Source organism: Lycium ferocissimum, chromosome 6 (assembly GCF_029784015.1).
Source record: "Lycium ferocissimum isolate CSIRO_LF1 chromosome 6, AGI_CSIRO_Lferr_CH_V1, whole genome shotgun sequence".
NCBI lineage: Eukaryota > Viridiplantae > Streptophyta > Magnoliopsida > Solanales > Solanaceae > Lycium > Lycium ferocissimum.
This window is the reverse complement of record NC_081347.1, coordinates 72,854,667-72,878,123: the sequence shown is the minus strand read 5'-3', so window position 1 is coordinate 72,878,123 and position 23,457 is coordinate 72,854,667. Positions and strand designations below refer to the sequence as shown.

Here is a 23,457-nt window from a genome sequence, read left to right as displayed (position 1 = left end):
ATAAGTGTTATCCAACTATTTATACTTCTATGAGATAATTACATTAACTAAGCAGCAAAAAATTAAAATGAGAATTCGATGATTAAAGGATAAGTGTGTTAATAAAACATACATATCTTATATTCAGTAATTTGGTATGCATATAAGGCACGATGAAATTTTTTAATCTTCTATTAGCAGAATGTTAAAGAATTTACTTCTATATTCATTGATAATATATATTTTTTTCTTTTAGGCTATTTCTTTTATATTATTAGAGTCACTTAAATGAAAACTTTGAAGGCCGAAGAGAAAAAAATTGTATGTGCATGACACTTGCTTATAGGTTGGTCAATCCTAAGAGTCGGGGTGCCCCCCCACTGCTTGTCTTTCCGCACATACTCTTTAAAAGGAAATCGGGTTAAAAATTTATGAATCGAGACGTGGCAGTTGACAACAACGTTAAGTAGTTCGAGGCGTCGGTGGAGCCTTAGAAAGAGTTATTTTTTTCCGTTTAATGGACTGCTCATCCTGAAAACAGCTCAATTGAATCTAGTCTCCTTGTTCACATGAAAAAAAAAAGAGAGAAGAAAATGAAGAGTATCAAACATGAAAAATAAGGCAGGTTACTCAAAATATTTTAGAATGATCGTGTAATATAATTAAACCAAGCTTTAAGAAATTGTTAGCGCGTATAATAAAATGGATAAGTGAAAAAAGAATATTTACTACTCCCTCTTTCCTAATTAGCTAGTTAAATTATATCAAATAAATTGGGATGAAGGGAGTACAATATTCATAACAGGTCTCGCCATGATTCATGCAATGGACAAACATGCTTCATTGTTCAGATTCTCAAGATAGTTGATACTTTATTTTATTCATGGCGGGTTTCAATAATTTGTAATCTTCTTCATCAATTATTTCCATTTCTTAATTCCCTGCCTAAAACAAAAACTTTATAATTCAACCTCGCCTTATTTATGCCCATCACTGTCCTCCGTATCAATAAGAGTATTTATTATTACTCTCTTGGTATCTTATTCTTCAATTTTAGTAGTATTAGTTATTGTTTCCGTTGCTTCGGTTATCATATTATTTGTTTTTGCTACTATTCTCTTTTTTCAGCATGACTTCTTACTGTATTTGCTTTGTATGCTTGTTTTTTTCATATGCTTACTTGAGTCGAGGGTCTATCTGAAAACCTCTCTCTACCTTCGCAAGGTACGAGTAAGGCCGCGTACGCACCACCCTCACCGAACCCCACTTGTGGGATTACACTGGTATGTTGTTACTGTCCTCCATAATTTTCAGTGCACTGTTATAGTATTGTACTCACTGCTCTTTTATTACTACAAACAAATTTGAAGTATATATACATATATAGTCTACTCTGTATTCAAGTTTTTGCCGGAGCTTTAAAACGTGCCGTTTTCCAGTAAGCATGGGGCTGAAATCGTTTGTTGAAGTTCAATTGGATTCCCAGTTTCCTCTCGAGAACCTGCCCTATGGTGTTTTCAGGCCTTCACCGGGTTGTGAAGCTAGAACTGGTGTTGCCATTGGTGATTACGTTTTGGACCTCTCTATTATTGCTTCTGCCGGTCTTTTTGATGGTCCTCTTCTAAAAAATTCCACTTGTTTCAATCAGGTTTGTTAATTTGTTCACTTCTTTTCTATATGTTATCTTATATGATAGTGTTTGACTTAATGCAGAGTTTAAGACATAATTTGACTTATATACTAGTAGCAACTAGTAGCAATAACCATGTCCATTATAATGTCTTTTAAGGTTTTTGCACACTACTTAAGAAAGACGTTTAATAGCCTTAATATAAGAGTAAATGCTTAAACTATCCTTTGTCTCTCTTATAGCGTCTCGCTTAATTAATACTCCACTCCACTACTTATAGCAGTAGTTGTGAGTTTGAAAAAAAAATACTCCATCTGTTCCACTTTGTTTGACATGATTTAGAGGACGAGGATCAAATTACTTAGTTTTCAGTGTGAATAAGGTAATAGATTCTTCAAAATATTTGGAAATAAATTTTGCATATTTGGATTCATTTTAGTGATCTCATTTATTATGAGACTTCTTCTTGCTTTTTTACATGTCTTCTGTTTGTTTCATTGAGATTATGAATTTATGATTGGCATCTACGGTTGGTATTGATTTTTCTCATATATGTTGCAGCCTAATCTTAACAAGTTCCTGGAACTGGGACGACCTGCATGGAAGGAAGCTCGTGCTACATTACAAAAACTCCTGTCTGGTCTGCACTTTTCTTTAGCAATAGCAACCTTTTTGCATCTGTTTGAAGTTTGTTATGTACTCTATACGAATTAGAAGATTTGGTCCATGGAGACCACTCTTTTGAATATGGTGTTCAAAATTTATGTTTTCTACTTATTCCTTGTATAGATACTGAACCAACATTGCGTGACGATGCAAGTCTGAGGCAAAATGCTCTTCAGCTTATGGTAGGGCATTTTCAGATTAATGCAATATGTAATAGAGGATTCTATTCGTGTTGGTCTGGCTTTTCTTCGGTGCTGATACAGTTAAACCTCTCTATAACAACCTCGTTTGTCCAGATACTTTTTGGCTATTATATAGGACATAACATAAAGAATCAGTTCCAAAGAAATCTAGGCCGTTATAGTGAATTGTTGTTATAAAGGATGTTTATATAGAGGTCTGCTGTACATAATTTTGCAGGACAAGGTGGAAATGCTTCTTCCTGTCGCAGTGGGAGACTACACAGACTTCTATTCAAACATAAATCACGCCACGAATTGTGGGCTCATGTTCCGTGGCTCTGAGAACCCAATTAAGCCAAACTGGTACGACACTAAAATAGCTAAAACAGATATCACTCTCCCAATGAGATCTCCAAAAATGAAAAAAGTAAAGCAGTCTGTTCTTCCTTTATGTGTTCTTTACTCATTGGGATTATCAGCTTACTGTCAGGTTTTGTCTTCCTATCGCGTACCACGGACGGGCCTCATCTATTGTTGTATCAGGCACTAACATTGTAAGACCAAGGTGAGACATATTCTCCAATCAAGATCCTACAAAAAAAATGTGCATTTACTTTCTCTTATATGATTAAGAGAAGTCATGGTTCTTATCTGAAGATAGAAGGTTCCATTTTTAATAATCCTGCATTCTTTAGACAACTTTCTCTAAAAATGGTAGAAATACATGCCATGGTCTGACCATGTAAGAAGTAACTGTTTGCTTTCCTTTTTTCTGCATGTAAAATGTTACAAAAACCATCTATGATCTAGACATCTTGAAGCATAATGTCTCTAAATATATGTTTTGATTGTATATGCTATTAGCTCATAGAAAGATATTAGTTGAATTTCTTCTCATTTTTCCGCTGTTCGTATTTTTATTTAGAGGACAGGATCGTCCAAAAGGGAATTCACCACCATATTTTGGACCATCTCGTAAGATGGACTTTGAGTTAGAAATGGTAAGTCCTTATGACTGTTAAAAGCACTAATTTGGACTTCCTTTTCATAATTTTCTAATATCTGGTTGAAGGCTGCTGTAGTTGGACCTGGAAATGAACTCGGAAAGCCTGTAGATGTTAATGAAGCTGCAGATCACATATTTGGCCTCGTCTTGATGAATGACTGGAGTGGTATATGCATGATATATTTTGTTACTTTTCTACTTCATCAGCACTAAATGTTGATAACATACTAATCAGAAACTGAGCTCTGCAGCTAGAGATATCCAGGGTTGGGAATGTGTGCCTCTTGGTCCCTTTCTTGGGAAGAGTTTTGGTAAGGAATTTTGTACTTTCTGCTTGCATTGCTTTGCTTGCATTACTTGCAAAAGATAAAACTTGTTGGTTAATTTCACATTTCGTATACCATCTTCTTCCCTCTAATATATGGTAACAAATGTTGAATCTCCTTCTTATGGTATCTTTCAGGCACAACTATATCGCCTTGGATTGTGACCTTAGATGCTCTGGAGCCTTTTGTATGTGACGCTCCAAAGCAGGTAGCTTTACTACTTCAGTCAATGAAGTGTTAGGCCAATCACTGCAGATTTTATGCCATTAAATGCCAACACATTTTACCCTGCAGAATCCTCCTCCATTACCATATCTTGCGGAGAAGGAATCCAGAAATTACGACATAGAGTTAGAGGTATTCTAGATTTTCTGCTATGTATCATGGTCCTTCCAGTATGTCGTTGGCTGTATGCGCATCCAACTTGTTAGCGCTATATAATTGCTTAATGTGGATTTGATGATTTTCTTTCTCTTAAAGGTTTTCATTAAGCCTACTGGACAGGAACAATCCTATGCTGTCACAAAAAGCAACTTCAAGCATTTGTAAGAATTCTGTCTCCACCACTGTCATTCTCGTGATCACTAAGTCCAAAGTTGTTACGTTATTGAATCACTAATACTGTCTTGGTTTCCCCTTTTAAATATTCAAATTCGAATTTGTTGTAGTGTTCTGTTATCAACTAGTTTTTCAACTGTTACTTTATTATTTTGTTCCATACCTACCAGTATAATACGCGTATCAATGCGCAGTTGAACTGTCTCACATTGAACAGGCCAGAGGGAATAAAAACCCGCAAATTCATCCTTGTCATGACCATACTCCTCCTTCATTTTTATTTGCTAAGATGATTTCACCGATCAACCAGTTCATAGTGAATCTTATTCTCATTAAAGATGCCAATGGCAATTTAGAAATTGCTGACATTATTTCTTTCTTCGTGGTATAGATATTGGACAATTTCACAGCAACTTGCTCACCATACTGTCAATGGTTGCAACCTAAGGCCTGGTGATCTTCTTGGATCCGGAACTATGAGTGGACCTGTAAGAATTTAGTCGCTAACATCTTTGAAGTCTGCCGGTTTCCTTGTTCTTGTCTTCTTAATTCAAGTCTTAGAAGGCGCTTCTTTTGTTGGTATTCTGAAGTAATGCTTAACATTCCGTCCAGGAACCAGGAACTTATGGAAGTCTTCTTGAACTAACGTGGAACGGAACAAAGCCACTGTCTTTAGGTGGCGTAACTCGTACATTCATAGAAGATGGAGATGAAGTTATCTTCACCGGGTGTTGCAAGGTTCGATCTACTGAACTTTTTTTATTCGATATACTGATGTAAGAGCCTTTTGGTAAGCAGTATCCTCTAGATCATGTTGTTGTTTGGTTGAAAGCAAAACTACTTTTGGTAGGAATGAAACCAGAGAAAGTTCCTGCTTGACAAATGACAACTTCATGAAAATTCTTTATTCACACTGCTTGTAAAATATTTTTCTATTACTGTTTGAACACTTCCTGCAACTTGTTTTGAAGTCTAACTTTGAGAAATTCAGAAGTCCTTTCCAATTATTCTTTTCAAGTTGCACAAAATATTTTCAAAATACTAAATGTCAACCTACTTTAAATCCAGTTTCAACTTTCACCTTTATCTTTCTTCATGTGCTACACCCCTAATATCAGGCAGTTTTATCATGCTTTTTTAAGTATTTTGCCATCTCTTGTTTACATTGATTTGAGTTGCCTGTCCTTGTGCCGAGGGTATACCGGAAACAACCTCGCTACCTCCCAAGGTAGGGGTAAGGTTTGTGTACACTCTACCCTCCCCAGACCCCACTTTGTGGGATTTCACTGGGTATATTGTTGTTATTGTCATCCCACTTTATGTGGGACAATTAGCAGCACGAGGGTCAAACTATCCATACAAATTTGGACATAGAATCTTAAAGATTTTAAAAAATAAAATTATACAAGTACTGTAAGTCACATTTAACAATTCAAAAAAATTGAAAGGCATATGAAAATTTGCAGAAAAAGAAAAACTCATTTGACTCTCCAAATAAAAACTGCATCACATAAAGTGGGATAGAAGGAGTATCTTTTATCAAACATGTAAATTAGTTACAGAAATACTTCAGAAGAACTTCTACTAGATTGAGAGCATTCGGGATTACCTTTGGGTATGTTATTGTTGTATCACCGATCAGAACTATACTATTTATTTTCTGTTTACATAATTGATGAAAGTTGATGGTGCATAGCAAACTGATAAGACTTTATTCATTGCAGGGAAATGACTATACAGTTGGTTTTGGAAAATGCTCTGGTAAAATTCTTCCATCACCAACCTGAGACCATGAATTTGTTACTCCAATGTAGTCCCCTCCTAAATCGTCGAAATAAATGAGTATACGAGCAAACGCGTGCATAAAATTGTTCTACTTGTAACTTGTAAGGCGAACAATGCAGTATCACCAATTCGAGCAATAAAAATTATTCGATTATGGAAATGTTTTCGCTCCTGTCTGTATGTTTTTCTCCTTCCAATGTTAAGTACAACATTACAATATAATGTTGTTGGTTGGCTTTCCTGAAAGATGAAACTACTCATTGTATAATTATTGAAAGTAAAGAGTACATCAAGGAAAGTGTCATATATAGCTAAAGCCTAAAGGGGAATAGTGACAGAGCCATATTTTCACGAATGACAATCAAAACGTAAAGAAGTAAATACTAAGAAGTCAAAGAGATGAAACTATTTGCACCTTTTGGCGAATATGATCATTTTCAATCTTATATAATCTTAAGTCACCAGATTATGTTAGACCAGATGTAAACTCCAAACCATATTAGTTTATTACAATTAAGCCATAAATTGAAGTAAGACTACGTATTAATTAAATATAATAAATTAATAAAACATACATAAAAAATGCATGTTATGTACTTTCTCCTCATTAATTTGATGCATATATTATGCATGAGTAAGATTTTCTTTATCAATAGTAGTGCCATAGAAATGAAATGCTAAAAGTATTAACAGTTCTGAAAATAAAAAGATTCTCCATAAAGACTGATTGTGCATTAATTTGATCTTGACACCATATGATTCTAGATTGATCGAGGCAACAAATTTTAAATGTTAAATGGTTATATATATATATTATAAAAAAAAAAAAACAAAAAAAAACAACAACAACAACAACAACCGACAACTATAGCCACCCCCAAATGGACATGGAACCCACTATAACGTATGATATGAGAAAAAATAAAAAATAAAAAAATAAAATAAAAATAAAATAAGACCGTTAAAGTGATGCAATAAAAGAAGAGGGTCCCCTAACGGCACCTTTGCCCAATACCCGCCAAAAAGTATGATCTCAATTCCCAGCAATAATTTCTATACTCATCCACTCATTTTAACACTTTCCACTTTTCGCTATCATCTTTTACTATTCACTTGCCAGTTGAATTATAGTCTGTGTTGATTGAGAACTTGAATATATGTTAATATTTTACTCCCTTCATTTCAAAAAAAATATTTTAATTTGACTTGACACCGAATTTAAAAAATAAAAGATGACTTTTGAAATGTGTGCCTAAACAGTTCTTTCAAATATTTCACAGAATCGTAAATCATCTCATAAAGTTAAATTGTTTCTAAATATTGAAATGTGTCAATATTTGACAAACTTATAAGAAAAGTAAGACAATCTTTTTGGGAAGGAAAGAGTAATAAACTCTTTTGGTTCAAATTATGGAAAAAGTTTTGCGCGTGTTCTTGAGAGTATATTAAGTAGTCAAGTTAATCACATATATCATCTCCTTTAATACACATCAATCTCAACTGAAAAACATCTAGGGTTTTACAACTTAATAAGGCGAATGCGTACAATTAAAGGATATGACATATTTTATATGGTTAACTTAACTATCTAATAAATTCTTGAGAACACGCACGAAAGTTATTCCAAAATTTGAACCGAACATATCTAACCGAAACATTTTATCAAGTATTTAGCTGATTTATTGAAATAAGTTAGGTTCGAATGTCTGAATGAAATTTACTGCCAAATTTAAAGAGTTGGCTACGTATCAAGCCTTTATTTACTAGTCTTTTTCCTTTCTCTTACTCTTTATTCAGAGTCATAATTCGACTCTTACTATTTCCTTTCCTTCATAAAAAAAAAACTTTGTTCTAAATCTGTCATAGCTATGAAGTCTTCTAGCAGAAACAGCTTTTCCTCTGCCACCACCGTTACCTACTTTTCAGAAAATGACAAATCAACCCCAAAAGTTATCCAAATTCCGATTCAGTCCCCGCCTGTAGATGAACCAGCAAAAAACAATGCTGCTATTAAGATACAGTCAGCTTATAGGTCTCATATAATTCGAACCCTTGTAAAGAAGATCTCAGCCGTTAATTCTGAAGCCAATTATTTACAACGTCTTATCCAACGACAGGTATTGACTCTTGATCACTTAATTGTACACTTTTACTATTGGTCTCTGAATTTCAGCTAATCAAATTCATATATGGATCTGGGATTTTATATTAGTTGGTGTAATGCCTATGATTGCAGATTTAAAATAAATATATGGGTCTGAAACCAGGGGCGGAGCTAAAATTACGAATATATAAAAATTCATTTTTTTTAATGTATATATAGTTCGATGTTAAATTTTGTTCGCATCCACGTTTACTTTTTTATATTTTGAATCCTTTTAGTGAAAATTCTTGCTCTGCTACTATTTAAGACAATTTCAGCTTTTATTAGTCATATATTAGGATATTCAAGAGGCGAATTGATTTTAAGTTAGTTGTTGTGGTGAGATGATATAAATTTTTGGAACAATTTCAGCTCATCTAATTCATATAGTAGACTTATTCATGATTTAAGTCAGTTAAAGTGGCGGAGCATGATATTTAATTAAACTAAAAATTTAAACATACATATATATGTGTATATATATATGTATGTATGTATATACCCAACATGGGTAAATTTAACCATGTATCAACTATTGGGCTAAAAAAAAAAACATGATGTGATATTGTCCGCTTTTGGAAGAATTTCAGCTTATCATTAGATATCAACACGTTATAAGTAGCTTTTTTTTTTCTTTTCACATTACTATATAATATCCGTCCCAAAATATTTATCTCGAATTATAAAATCAAGATAGAATTAATTAAGTTTTTTCTACTTTGCCTTTAACATTAATCTTTTTTTTTTAAATAACCAATATTGATTAAAGTGCAATTAATTGATGAGAGATAAGAGTAATGTACAATAGTAAAAATACACATTTATTTATGAGTCTTAAAGAGTGTGTAAAAAGAAAAGTGAATAAGTAATATGAGATGAAGGGAGTACATATAGTAGACTTGACTTTCTTTTAAGTCAATGTGTACTTTGTTCGCAAACCGAACATAAATAGTGTTTTTTTCCGTCGATGAACCCCAAGAGAAAGGACCAGAAGAATATTGCATTTTCTCAATTTTGGTCAGGGATTTTTTTTTTTTTTTTTTTTTTTTTTAACTTCCTCTCTGTTGTCCTAGTTTGAATGAACTCAATTTGAAGTAACGTTGTGTGCTGTTTGCTAAACGGATGGATACAATTATCTGTGATTGAGTCGAAATCACACTTACCACATTTGCTATTTTTGAAATATGAGAATTCCGCAAAACAGTTCAGATTGACCTCAGATGGTTTTTCTTTATCTTTTACCCATTGGTGTTTCCAGCAAAAAGAAAATTGTTTAAGATGTTGGGACAATGACACTGGCTAGGATTTGAGGGTACAATCTTTTCCTTGTTCAGTTTTTTCCTAAGACCTGTTAATTCTTACGGAATCGATAGAGAAAGCAAAAAAGCATGTAGGCAAACTGTTGTTGCTTAAGATTAGTGTCGATTACAACGACAATAATTAAGCCTCAATCCCAAGCTAGTTAAAGTCTACTAGATGAATCTTCACTATCCATCTCACTACATTTAGAATGTCTCGATCTGCTTAATAGTGTCGACGAACAGTAGAAAACAAAAGGCATTTTTTGGTTTCTCCAAGCAGGGGATGCTTGTGGGTTTCATATAAGTCAAATACACCTGTAGCTTCTATTTGTATGTCCATCAATGCAAAACATTTGCGAACGAACGTTTGGATGTGCTTCATTTTTGTTATTCCCCGTGCCACTGTATGTTGATTACATTCAAAATGATTGATAGAGTATTAACTAAGGGCTCGTTTGGTACAAGGGATAAGGATAAATAATCCCGGGATTATATTTGAGATAAATTTATCCCACGTTTGGTTGGGATAAAATGGTGGTATAACTAATCCCGAAATTATGGTGTTATTTTATCCCTGTGAGAGGGTGTAATAAGTAGTTATCCCGGAATAACTTGTTTCCAACCAAACGACCCCTAAGCAACCAACAAGGCCAGAACTTGTGGCAAGGGGGACATATAAAGTCATCTGGGTGAAGGGAGGGTCTACATACATACCATAGCATTTTTTACTTTTTCTTTGATGATCGTGGTGTCCGGCCCAGCTTGTACATACATACCATAGCATTATAAGGTAAGAGGATGTAAAATTTCCAGTTGCACCATGTACAAGTATAAGACTGCTTTAGTTAGTAGGGTGTTACTACTTCTTTCTACTTTCTTCCATTTGACATACTTTGAAGATCAATGTTCTGCGGAATATATATGCAGATCTGTAATACCAACTTGTAAGTTTTTGCGGTTCTGATGTAATCCTGGAACATCCTATTACTGGTTATTATGTCACTTAGATACGAGTAGACCATATCAACGTTAAATCTTATCAACTATTGTTGCAAAATACACAAACCATCTAGCTGGTAGCTATAATTGTAGATCATGTCACTCAAATCACGTCCGTAACATGTGACTTGTTGATATCAGGACACAGTTGATGCCGTAAGGTCCAGTGAACGAGAGAGAATCAGGATGAACGAGGCACTAATGGGTCTGCTATTGAGATTAGACTCAGTGCCAGGAGTTGATCCAAGAGTCAGGGAGCTTAGACGAGAAGTGAGCCGCCGGATCGTGGGGTTGCAAGAGATATTAGATGCTGTTTCTGACACTAAGATTCAAAACTGGGATGGATTTTTGATGGACTGGGATGACGTTATAGAGAGGATGGAAATGGAGGTATGCAAAGAGAGAGGCGGCGGGAATGAATTGGAGACGTTTTGTGCTGAGCATTTGGGTTTTCGGTGCCTACAAAGGTTTCTCCGTGACCAATGATCTTAATGTTCGGAAATGTATTATCATCTTTCCTTTCTTGTTAATACATTATATATCTATATCTGAATTGTAATCCTGTTGTAAATGAGTTCTCTTTCCTTCTTGCCTTCGTTCTGTGCTAATAACCTATGTTGCTCGAACTCTCCAAAAATACAGCCGAGCCGCACCCGTGTCTGGTCCTCCAAAAATGCACTGCAACACACCCATTGATATTTTCAAAGAGTCCAAGCAACATAGCTAATAACATATGATGACAAACATTTCTTTCTATATGTTTTCTGGAAACTTTGATCTAAAATTCTTCCTACACATAGGAAACTGGATAAGACATTGATGCATATTTTTCCTCCAGTCCCTGTTTCTGTGTCAAGCGTATTCCAAAAGTATATTGCATAAATAAGGTGGTATTAGTTACTTCTTCAATGTATCAAAGTGACGTTGTAATCAAAGTCTTCATGATATAGCCAACAACAAAAACATACATTTTAAGGTTAATATATGTCTTAAGAGCGTTTCTATTGTAAAATTTTGGGAAAAGAGCAGTAACACCAATTGAGAATAAAGAAGAAAAATGGAGTGTATGAAGAAATATGAACCTGTTGAGTGGCAACAGCCTTAAAGGTTGATGAACCCATCAAGTTAATTAATGATTTCGCCTATGTGTGTGTGTGTGACGGTTGTATGTAGTACTCTAGCAAAAGCATGCGTGCAGTTCATCATCTCAATGAAATAATTTCTTATTACTGATACAATAGCTTCTCAAGCTATACATCGACGCATCGTTAATTTTCTACATCATTTTAGCAGTTGATATTTCTTTCAAGTGAATATAATAACATGACAGACTAGTCCCCCCACCCAAAAACAACCTTTTCTTTTCTCTTGATGCTGTTTCTACACTGATAAAACATTGAACCTACATGCGAAACAAGAAGATGTTTTACACAGAGCTGCAACTACATTTGCATGGTTTCAAGCAGTTCTTGCAATCCGAAAGCCTGGGGTAAGTACCTTTGCAATCACACTTCTTTGTGCATTTGGAACGCGACTTTCCACCCCACAAGCACTTGGCCATGCAGCGCATAATAGGCGCGCATTTTGGACAGTCGTTTTTCATGTGATTTACTATGCAATTTCTACATCCATCACCATCTGTTGGGCACCCTAAAATGGGCAAAGTGATCATCTCACACAGTATCAAAAGTATTAACAAATACTCAAAGAGTGTCTTTGATAGCCTCTTTCCCTTTGCCATTTATCTCTTCTATAAACTCTATATATGTCTTTGCTTATAGACACGCTCTTGTGACTTGTAATGAGGGGGTGAATAGAGGAAAGAGGTCCTATTTATAGAGGGTAGTCAACTCAATTTAAGTTGCTACTACCTCCTTCTGGTTCCAATTATTTGTCGTCTTTGGCCGACTGAATTTGTTTCAAAATGCATTAACGATTTAGAAAACATGAAGTTCTGTACATTTTTTTTTTCCAGATATATCCTTACTGATCTAATTAATGGAGTGTTAATGATGTGAGACGTTTAAGGGGGAGATAAAGGGTAGTTTAGAGGTTAGAAAAATGCACTCTCTTATGATTAAAGTTTTAGATACTTTCTTAAGGGGTGCACAAAATCCTTAAAAGATAGATAAATATGAACCAGAATATTTATTCCAAATACTTGTCTTTTATGAAAACCAAGAAAGAATTAATTACTTTTTTTCCAATTTCACCTTGACTACTCTAAAATAGAAGTAAATGATTGAAAGATGAGAGAACAATAAAGATACTTGAATCAAATAACTCTTATTATTAATGTTTTCTTGAAGGGTGTACAGAAGGCTAAAAGTGATGGAGATGGTAGAATTCAGTCTTTTTTTTTTTTTTTTTTTTTTTTTGGCTTCCCAGACGGTGTTCGGTACTTGCATTGGGGCCGATTGAGTCAAAATTCACGCCGAAAAGTCACATATTGGGGTAAAACGCTTCCTAACGAAGACGACTCCACGTCTAATTCACGTCAACTGATGTTTAGACTAAAAACTGGGAGTATTCTTAGACAGAATTCACGCATGGTTTGGCACAGATTTTAACCTAAAATTTAAGTACTCTCTGGTCCTGATCTTTATCAGCATTTATGTTCCATTTAATGTTCTTGCAGTAAAAAGTTGGCTATGTCTTGGTTTGCTCAACAGTGCCTCATCTCCCTGTCCTGCCTACTGCTTCTGCTTGCTACCTGTGCAAAGTTTCATGGAATGTAAATGCCATTTGCAGTAGCATTCACTGACTGATTTTTTTTTTTTTCCTTTGGGAAAGTGAATATCATCTCCGAGTGCATATAACCAGCTAACTGGGGCAACTTTCTCAGTTTGAAATAGAGTATAAAACACAACAATGTTCTGCTGATAAAGATCAGACATTCAGACTTTGTTTGAACAAATCTAATTGATTTTTTTTTATTTTTTTTTTGGAGAAATAGTTTGCAAAAAGGTGTCTGAATAGATGCATGGTTTTTCTTTTCGGGTATAAGTTTTGTTATGTTCCCAAATGACAAGTAAATAAATTGCTTCAAGACAGTATTTAATTGTTCAAAGAGATTCTTACAGATAAACTATTATGCATTTGGATGAGTTCGAATTGAAGTATTGGAACCAACGTTACACAATTAGGAGGTTGTAGTTTCAAGTTCAGGCTAGCAGTATCGCTAAATACAAGAAGCAAATTAGATTAACAAAGTTATATTAAAGCTCTAGCAACATTACAACACAACAAAGAGAAGTACAATAATTCGAGAATTGAAGTAACGAGGGACATTGGAAGTATTAGTTTGAAAAAGAGAGAGAAACTTTATAGTCGGTTACTAAACATTAGTATATGTCGAGAATTAAAATAATAACAAGTTGAGGTTGATTATATGAATTCTTATTGATCGTGTTTATTCGATTAAATTTGTCTCATATTATCCAAAATAAAAATAGAAAAAAAAAAAAAAAAAAAAAAACTAAAAGTTCTCTGTACTATTAACTAGCAAAAAATCTATACTAAGGTTGAAAGACTCCTAGAAAGCATGGGACCTAAAGTAAATGTACTAACATAATCTCAACTATTTGATATCGCCTATATAGAGAGTTCTTTTTCCTATTGTTTCTTATCTTTTGCTAAGTTACCATGGACTCCAAGAGATTGTCATTGTATATATGTCCTTCGAGATAGCTTTTTTCTACTTGATTGTAGGTCTACCCTGTATCTTTTAACACCAATTAACTACAGTTTCACACTTGCAGATTGATGCATCTGGAGATCGACGCAAGACATGACCAAACAATCCCAAGTGACACTCTCATTTTGTCTTCAATATACGCTACCCTCTAGCGAATGCAGTCTTTTTTAATCTTGTCTAACTTTGTATGCCATGCATCCATCTGTGCATCTGTATCACTATACTCATCTTGTGGATGTGTTAGATTTTAGCAGCCCAACATTCACTACCATGTAACATAGTTGGGCTTATAACGAATTTATAAAACTTACATTTTACTCCCATCATTTTATCACATGACATTCCGATAGCACTTCTCCAATTCAATCATCTAATTTTGATCTTATGTGTACCATCCTCATTTATCATTCCATCCTTTTAACCAAATCTTGATATATGAATTATTTGCATTTAGGCACCACAATCCCATCTAAATATCATTAGCTAGAACTTAGAACTAAGTTGTTAGGGTAGTATAATATTTGAATGGCAAAAAGAAGTAACCATCCGTTAATTATAATCATTATTGGAGGTTTGGGGGTGCGGGGATTCCCATGATAGCTTGGCCAAGCTGATCCTTGTCTGGTACGAAGTAATTTGAAGTAAAGGAGATGAAAGAAAAAAAGGAGACAGATGGACGAATAACTTTTCTTTGCCATTTTGAGAATCCAAGTGGTTTTATTTCACTAGTTGGTACCAAACAATCAACCTCAAACTTCTGATTTATCTACCCTTTTTCCTTTTGACCCATATCACTTTTGCTATTATATCTTCCTTTTTCTTTTCTTAATTTCTTAATGTATAGTTTTCAGGAAAATAAGTGTCAGATTTTGACCACGTAAAACATTTAGTCCAACATATGCAAAGCTTTCTCTGATGTTGTTTCACCTCTAGATCTGCATTACTTTGGATGACATGTTTTTCTGAAAATAAAAAACAGAAGAACTAGCAATCTAAAATCATTTTCAAGAGACAATAAGAAAAAGAATCATTCATTGCCGTTGAAAGAAGTAAAATAATAATTTGAAAAAAATCTAACGCCCCCGGTTTACAGACAAGTGTCAATCTTTGGTAGGCTTGTAACGCAGAAATCAAGACCAATCAGGCCAGTGCAGCCAAAAATGGGAAGATAAAAGTGGACGGGGGGGGGGGGTTGTGTGTTGGTTGAACCAGAAAAAGATGCAAGTTACTAAAGGCAAAGAGAAAAGCAGCCAAACATCCTAAATTGGATATCTTTGGTTGGAAGGAAAGTAAAAGAATGCAAAATACTAATGAGAATTGTAAATGAAAGTTTTCTATTTCCTTAGAAATAATCTCTTACTTGGTTTCTAGACATTCAAAAGGAATCAATCACACACCTAAGTACATAAAAAGAGAAGAAAAAGAACTCTTGGTTAATCTATCATAGACAAAGCTCAGCTTTATTGAATGGCACTCACCAAACAAAAATCTAACTGCTAAGATTACCTCCACCATCCCCCTTACTCTCTTCATATCATTTCCCCCTCCTTTTTCCTCTTTTTGAAAAACTGACAAAAAATGAAGAACTAAAACAAAGAAGGTCCGGGGCGATGATTCGAGCAACAACAATTTTTCTTCATGTTGCCTGCCATTCTTTCTTAATATCAAACGTGTAGTTGATCTCCAAATAGCACTTGTTATCATCATCAAGGAACTACAAAATAAAACAAGAAAAACGACAAGAATTAGTCGAAACTCATGATATGCGTTGTTTGTATCTCGCAGGTGCAAAAAAGATGTACATGTGAAAGCATCTAGAATGCCACAAACTTCAGGTTCAGCTTAATCCCTAAATAAATGCTGCTTCTGAAACCATAACCACGACACTGCTTCATTTGGTATTTTCATAAAGCGGTCCTGCACTTACTTAAAGAGTAGTACAAAACAAAAAAAATAAAGCTCAAATGGTCCCCTACTATAAGGAAGAGATAAGGACCATGTGCATTGAACTGCAACATCAGCATTAGTCTATCATACTGAAGAAGGGACTATTCACCAAATTTAAGACTCCCTGCGTCCCAATTTATGTGAAGGTGCTTGCCTGGACACGGAGTTTAAGAATGAAGGAAAGACTTTTGAAACTTGTGGTCTAAACAAAACATAGGTATTCGTGTGGCTATAAGTCATTTCAGTAAGGGTAAAATGGAAAGTTTAAACTTAAATTGTTACTAAATATAGAAAGGTGTCATTCCTTTGTGACTGAGGAGTACATGATAAGCTTGCTAATTATCCTCAAACTAAGTTATGACCCTAGCAGAAGCTTCAAAATTCAATTTCTGCGGTATGCAGGACGTACTCGGTCAGATGGTAGATGAGACTATGTTAAAAGCATGAAATGAGAAAGATAATCACCTTTGTCCTAGCCGAGTAAGATCCTCTTGCGAAAATGCCAGAAGGGGTAGTCTCTTCTGGCATCTCATGTGTATACGGCTCAGTTTGAGGACTAAAGGCCCCAATCATTTCTTTCATGCTGTCCACTGAGATAAGGTTTGTGAAAAAAGTGAAAAAAAAGTTGTTAGGCCTCAAGTTGACATTTCACAAAGAGATGGAGATGAAAGGGGTAGTCATAGTACCTTTGATACCAGTTTTCCAAACTGTGTTCGTGTATTTGAGACCTGTCACTATATTATTGCTGACCTGGAAATTGAATTTCAGGCTGTATTTGCTGCCTTCTTTCAGGACAAACCATGGACTTTTGGGTTTTCCGTCCTCCGGGATTGGGAGGACAATATCAGCTCTACCCGGGGACTTAATTTCAAGGCTCAAAATCTTCACTTCTGGATCCAGTGATTCTATGATTTTAAGAAGCAGATATAAGAGTCAGAATTTTCTATCAAACACATGGTTTCATAAGAGAATTAGAAATGCTTCTCACATGAAAAGGTCACCAAGATTTTACCAGTCTCAAAATCCATCCAAGAAGTTTTGTTTTTTGTTCAGAACATTGAATAAACTAATAACAGGAAATTCGAGAGGAGAAGCATTTTACATCACTGTCAAAATTGGATTACCACAATTTTCAAATCAGAAAGTTGGAATTTGGTGCCATGACCTGTCGGACTAGTATTAATACTACAGGTAACCAAATTCTATATCGATACCTATCAGGTAACCAAATTCTATCGATACCTATCAGGTAACCAAATTCTATCTTGATACTAAATCTATTAAGATGGAAATCCTTTGTCAAAGCAAATCTGTTCTAAGATCCTATCAAATGTACCAATTGATCCATCTAATGGAACATATCTCAGTGAAACAAGATCCCATTTTGTTTCGTTGTATTTAGCTACGTTTGCAAATTGCACATAGAAATAGGTTAAGCTTTGTGGCAACTCTTTCACAGTCAATAGCATTGCTCAAATTCAACAATTAACAATTACTACTAGACAATCCATAAGGAGATCTGAATTCAAAGCTTTTGATTAAAATAACGATCTGAAAATGTCAAATTTCAAAAGATTTGTGTCTTATCACATTTTCTTAATAATGATGGTGTCAGGTCGGCTTGTGCAAACCTCGACTACTCTACAGGCTACATGCATCCTCCCACCAGTGCGGATATGAGTAAGATTTGTGTCTTATTACGATATTAAAAAATGCAATCTGATGCAAGGCAGAGATTTGAATGTCAATAATTTTTCCATGCACTGCACAGACTGAAAGAAAGATCAATGCACAGAAGAAACAGCGACTACTAATAGAAGTTACCTTCCCAAGGGTTTATTCACATAAATCAAACTTAAAAGTACAAAATATATTCTGGAAATAGGAAAATCTCATAAATCATAATGTCCGCTTTCAAGCTGTCATTTTTTGTGAAGATCGATACCATAGAGAAACAAGCAAAAGAACTTAAATTTCATGAGCTTATTCAAGAAGAAGGATTAATGACCAAAAATCTACTACAAAAAGGCAAAAGAAAAGATCAACTCGTTTGGCCATGAGAATTATTCACCTTTTTCCAGAATAATTTTCACTTTACTTCAAAATCAGTGTTTGTTTATAAAATTTCCAAATCCAACTTGGAGTTAGATTCCAAATTTGGAAAAGTGCTCCAAATCTGTTTTACCTCCATCTTCATAAATTCCAAACGGAGCGAAAAATATTTGAAATCTATCGCTAACAGCTACTTAACATTTCTAAATGCACATAAATCCATGAAGGTTGTGAAGCAAATCTTGAACCAAAAAAGAGATAAGTTAATTACTTACCTCCAACAGCATTAATATCCACACTTCCAAGAAGCTGTTCCTTCCATCTTCTCAAACTTTCATCATCCTAAAATTCCCAAAAAACAAGCATACAAATCACATCTTACTAACAAACAAAAAACACATGAAAAACAGCCAATCAAGCACCAAGAAAACAGAAAGATGCAATTTTTCTAGAAACAAAAAGGCAAAAACCACATGAAAGCATACAATTAAGCACCAAGAAAACATAAAGATGCAATTTTTCTAGGCATAAACCACAAGAAAGCATACAATTAAGCACCAAGAAAATCATAAAAATGCAATTTTTCTAGGCATAAACCACAAGAAAGCATACAATTAAGCACCAAGAAAACATAAAAATGCAATTTTTCTAGGCATAAACCAAAAGAAAGCATACAATTAAGCACCAAGAAAACATAAAAATGCAATTTTTCTAGAAACAAAAAGGCAAAAAACACATGAAAAAACATACAATTAAGTACCAAGAAAACAAAAATATGCAAAAATTTTTACCTTATCTTTCTCAAATTGTTCTTTGAGAGTACATTGAGGACCCAACTCAATCTTATTAATAATATTTTCATCTTCATCATCATCTTCAGTAGTATACATTGAACTTTCACTCATTTGTCTACTAACTTTACTATTATTCTCATTATTAACCTCATGTTCAATCTCTGAATCACTATCACCAATTCCACCTTTCCTTATCTCAACAAGGGTAGATTGGTCTTTACCCTCCTTGTTATTGTCATCAAAACCCATACTTGCTAAGCTAAAATTATTCTCTCAGGCAAATTTATCAAACAAGTTCTTAACAAAGAATTTTATCTTCTTGACATGACAAGAAGATAATAACAGAACTTAGAAAATTCCAAAAAAGCAAAAGGAACACCTAAAAAGAATCAATTTTTATTAGAATGCAAGAAGTGGGGTCATTATAAAAAAAAAAATGTATAGATGAGGAAAAAAATGGTCAAAAAAGTAAAAAAGGAAATACCAAGAAAGGATAAAAGTTGTTAACAGGAAAAAGACACCAAGAAGAAAATAATAGATGAAAGGGAAATAAGAGAGAAATGAGGGGTAGTTTGAGGTTAGTTAATAAAAGGCGCATAAATGAAATGGTCCTGTGGTGATCCGTGGATTTTGAGAAATAATAGTAATAATAATAATAATAATTAAAAAAATAAAATAATAATACTTCATCCGGTTAAAAAAGAATATCCACATAGTTATTTGCACACTTCGAAGAAAATACTATTCCTTCCGGTTTAAAGTGAGTGTTCACTTAACCTTTATTTTTTGATTAAAAAAAAGTGTCCACTTACCAAATCAAGAAAAAATTAACCTTATTTTTTCATATTTGCCCTTATTAAGTGTTGAATGACCAAATTTCAATACCTATTTAATTAAGGGTAGTTTAGTCAAATTATCTATTTTTGCCTAGGAATTAATATTATCTTAAGGGATGTGCAAATGACGAGGTGGACTCTCTTTTTGAACGGGAGAGAGTAACTCCAAGGCAAAAATAGGTTATTTGACTAAACTATCCCAACTTAAATAGGTAAAGGAACTTGATCACTTAATACTTAATAAGTGCAATCTGAAAAAATAACGTTAATTCTTTTTTTATTTTGTGGTGGACACTTTTTTTAAAGGCTAAGTGGACACTCCTTTTTGACCCGGAGAGAGTAATTCCTTTTTTAATTTGTTTGTCTAATTTCGATTTGACCCGGTGTTTAAAAAAGTAGAGAAGATCTTTTAATCTTGTGTCCTAAAATTAAAGATACGTTGAATGTATCAAAATTTTATTTAATCTTATGATTTTAAACATGTCATGTGAAAAGTTGAATTAAAGAATTATCAAAAAATAAAAAAGATTATTTTTTAAAACGGACGAAAAAAAAGAATAATAATAATATTAATAATAATGATTATAATTAGAAACAGAATGGTGGTGGGATCGTGAAGATCACCTTGAGACAGCCTAGAATTTGGTGAACACCTTGACATCTTCTCTTTGGATAATGATTCTAAGATATAGATTTAGAATTTTAAATTAGTGATATAAAATATTAATGAATCTATATTTTTGTGCTTGTTACACTTCCAATGGATACATAAACTGTCTTTATGTGCATTGTCTTTACATAATTATAGTCCTTATGTGAGTTGTCTTTACATAATGATATATAGTTCTACTTCGATTTAGGTTTGCACGACTTTAAAATACAATTAGAAATGAAGACTTTTGCTTTATATAGCAACATTTTTTTGCGTGTTTTGTAATGTGTATCTATTTATGTTGTTATATGCACTTTTCCTTAAAGACTTATCGTTTTCGTTGAGATTTATCTCACAATTATCGATGTGAGATTCATTTATCGTGTCACATACACCCTTTTAGGAACTCAGCGTCTCGATGAAACTTGTCTCATCATTTCTTAAAGTTGCAGAATTCACCTATGCTCAAAAGAACGCTGAGTTGCCTATCATCACTCAAGTTTGAACATGGAATAGCTCGAATACAATATGTAACATTCAACTCAATAGTAATATGATCTGCTTTGGACTAAGACTCGCATAGTTTGAAACTGCATCACTAAGATCTAAAGTTTGTTGTCTTATATGTTCCGTATTACTTTTGTATTTTGTTGACGGGAGATATAATATTATTTAATCATACTTGTTGTAGTTATTTCATTATATAATCATAGTAAATTATTGTAGTTTGATGTAAGTGGATAACCGTTACCCATGCTCTTGCTTTCATAAGTCGTTACTTTTAACTTTTTCTGGTCGTTGTTTTCAGATTCACATGCAAAGCTAGACTAGATTGGGACAATTGTCTTTTTCTTTCTTTTCTCATTTTAAAATAAAGTTATGATATACAATCAGTGGCGGAGCCAAGATTTATGCCAAGGGGGTTCAAAAATATAAAGAAGCCATAAATGAAGAAGCTAAGTGGGTTCAACGTCTACTATATATACATAAAAAATAATTTTCACCTTGTATATACAGTGCAATTTTTCGCCGAAGGGGGTATGAAACCCCTCGGCTCTAGCTAGATCCGCCACTGTATACAATATAAAGGTTAAATTGGACTATTCCTTTTTATTAACTGAATTGTGTTATACAGTATATATACTCCACTAAACTGATTTCTTTACATATTAAATTACTTTAAGTAAAAGGGATCCAACTAAATAGAAGTTAAATACTCCTATAAAATAATTGAAATTCACAAACTTGTGATTTTGTATTTCTTTGGTCTCGTAGCCCCTAGATTCTTCTTTTGATGAAGACTTACTAAGTTTATTCATGCTGCAAGAATTGTGAAGAAAAAAAAAGGGCATTTTTTTGCGCGGTATGTCTTCAAAGGCACTGGTCTTTAATTTTGTCCCTCAAATTGTTGGTCTTTAAATTTTTTTCTTCGCCTAAAACCCCACAGGTTCTGGGTTCAAACCTCCACTCAATCAAAAATTAAAAGAAAAACGTAAAGCAGAGTTTTGGATTCAAACTCTACCGTAAGGTAGAGTTTGAACCTTATAAGGTAGAGTTTGGGCAAAAGTCTATCTTAAGGCAGAGGTTTGTCTTAAGGCCTAATTTTGGGTACAAGTTTGCCTTAAGGCAAACATCTACCTTAAGGCCTAACTTTTGCCCAAATAGGCTTACTTTTGCTACAAACCTCTGCCTTGCGATTTTTTTTTTTTTAATTAAGCCGGAGTTCAAACTCAGTACCTCGGGGATTAAGCGAAGGGGAAAAATTAAAGACCAACAATTTGAGGGACAAAAGTTAAAGACCAGTGCCTTTGAAGGACAATCGCGCTAATGACCCCAACAGGTAGGTTATAGGACCCTTATGATGAGGGGCGGATGTATATTATCCGGAGTCAGTAATATTGGTTTAGATTTTATACATGTATTAAACTCATCAAATAAGTATAAGTAATAATCTTCGAACCGAATAAATCAAATGAGTTGTGATAGATCTCAAACTTTACCCGTAAAGTTCATATATTGAATCCGCCAATGATAATTGGTTCAAGTAGCTCCAAGAAAATAATGAGATTCAAAATTCGGATAGCATTAATTATCATACATTTCTATCATTGTAAGAATATTTCTTATTTGTTATTGTCTTTTTCTGTTTAATTAATTTCTCATCCATCCGGTGTCCGTATCATCATTGGGACCTCGATTAATTTGAATTTTTTTCATTCAGTGGCTCGATCCAAGATCTATAGTTAAGAACAGAGGAATCCTATATAAATATCATCCCATCATAATTTTGGGTGGTTTCTTTATTATTGTCGGATCATATGTCAAAACAACTTATAATTTACAAATTCTCTATTTTATTTTGATATAATGATCAAAAACACATCTGAATTATCATTTTTTTGTGAGTTTCTTACTTGAACTATCAGGTATGTGAGTTTCCTACCTGAATGGTCACCAACTATTTATCAAAACACACCTCAACTATCAGTCGTTCCCTTTTCCTATCTCAATTTAATTTCCTACCTGAACGGTCACCAACTATTTATCAAAACACACCGCATCTATCAGTTGTTCCCTTTTCCTACCTCAACTATTTCGGTAGGGAAAGAGAACAACTTATAGTTGAGGTGTGTTTTGATAAATAGTTGGTGATCGTTCAGGTAGAAAAACTCGCACACCAGATAGTTCAGGTAGAAAACTCACGAAAAAGTGATAGTTCAGGTATGCTTTTGAATATTAACTCTTTTATTTTTACAACTTCAGTAGCAACAAAACAATGTTCATCAAGATCTAGAGTGATAATTTAATTATGTTTTATTGTAGTTATTTCTACTTGTCATTTACCAAGAAACATGCAGGTATATATATTAGTGACCATGTCATTTAATGAGTAGCTTGGACACT

General features: G+C 33.9%; 4 protein-coding genes across 4 annotated transcripts; 2 read left to right on the top strand and 2 right to left on the bottom strand.

The window, feature by feature from the left end:
- The first annotated feature begins 818 nt into the window (after window positions 1-818).
- On the top strand, window positions 819-6,292 carry LOC132061012 (fumarylacetoacetase). The gene is made up of 15 exons (XM_059453895.1): window positions 819-1,262; window positions 1,419-1,627; window positions 2,171-2,249; window positions 2,399-2,457; window positions 2,696-2,820; window positions 2,948-3,022; window positions 3,383-3,458; window positions 3,530-3,629; window positions 3,715-3,774; window positions 3,927-3,997; window positions 4,084-4,146; window positions 4,270-4,334; window positions 4,739-4,835; window positions 4,960-5,085; window positions 6,072-6,292. The coding sequence occupies exons 2-15, from the start codon at window positions 1,424-1,426 to the stop codon at window positions 6,132-6,134; spliced, it is 1,263 nt and encodes a 420-aa protein (XP_059309878.1). The 5' UTR covers window positions 819-1,262; window positions 1,419-1,423; the 3' UTR covers window positions 6,135-6,292.
- A 1,623-nt stretch (window positions 6,293-7,915) lies between these two features.
- LOC132060369 (BAG family molecular chaperone regulator 5, mitochondrial) lies at window positions 7,916-11,162 on the top strand. Its single transcript, XM_059453392.1, has 2 exons — window positions 7,916-8,249; window positions 10,717-11,162. Exons 1-2 carry the CDS (start codon window positions 8,001-8,003, stop codon window positions 11,059-11,061), a joined length of 594 nt encoding a protein of 197 aa, XP_059309375.1. The 5' UTR covers window positions 7,916-8,000; the 3' UTR covers window positions 11,062-11,162.
- A 455-nt stretch (window positions 11,163-11,617) lies between these two features.
- On the bottom strand, window positions 11,618-12,539 carry LOC132060368 (uncharacterized). The gene has a single exon (XM_059453391.1). It carries the CDS (start codon window positions 12,314-12,316, stop codon window positions 12,002-12,004), a length of 315 nt encoding a protein of 104 aa, XP_059309374.1. The 5' UTR covers window positions 12,317-12,539; the 3' UTR covers window positions 11,618-12,001.
- A 3,050-nt stretch (window positions 12,540-15,589) lies between these two features.
- LOC132060367 (rho GDP-dissociation inhibitor 1-like) lies at window positions 15,590-19,481 on the bottom strand. Its single transcript, XM_059453390.1, has 5 exons — window positions 19,063-19,481; window positions 18,547-18,613; window positions 16,906-17,124; window positions 16,685-16,809; window positions 15,590-15,986 (listed from the first exon to the last, which is right to left on the bottom strand). Exons 1-5 carry the CDS (start codon window positions 19,312-19,314, stop codon window positions 15,909-15,911), a joined length of 741 nt encoding a protein of 246 aa, XP_059309373.1. The 5' UTR covers window positions 19,315-19,481; the 3' UTR covers window positions 15,590-15,908.
- Window positions 19,482-23,457: the final 3,976 nt, after the last annotated feature.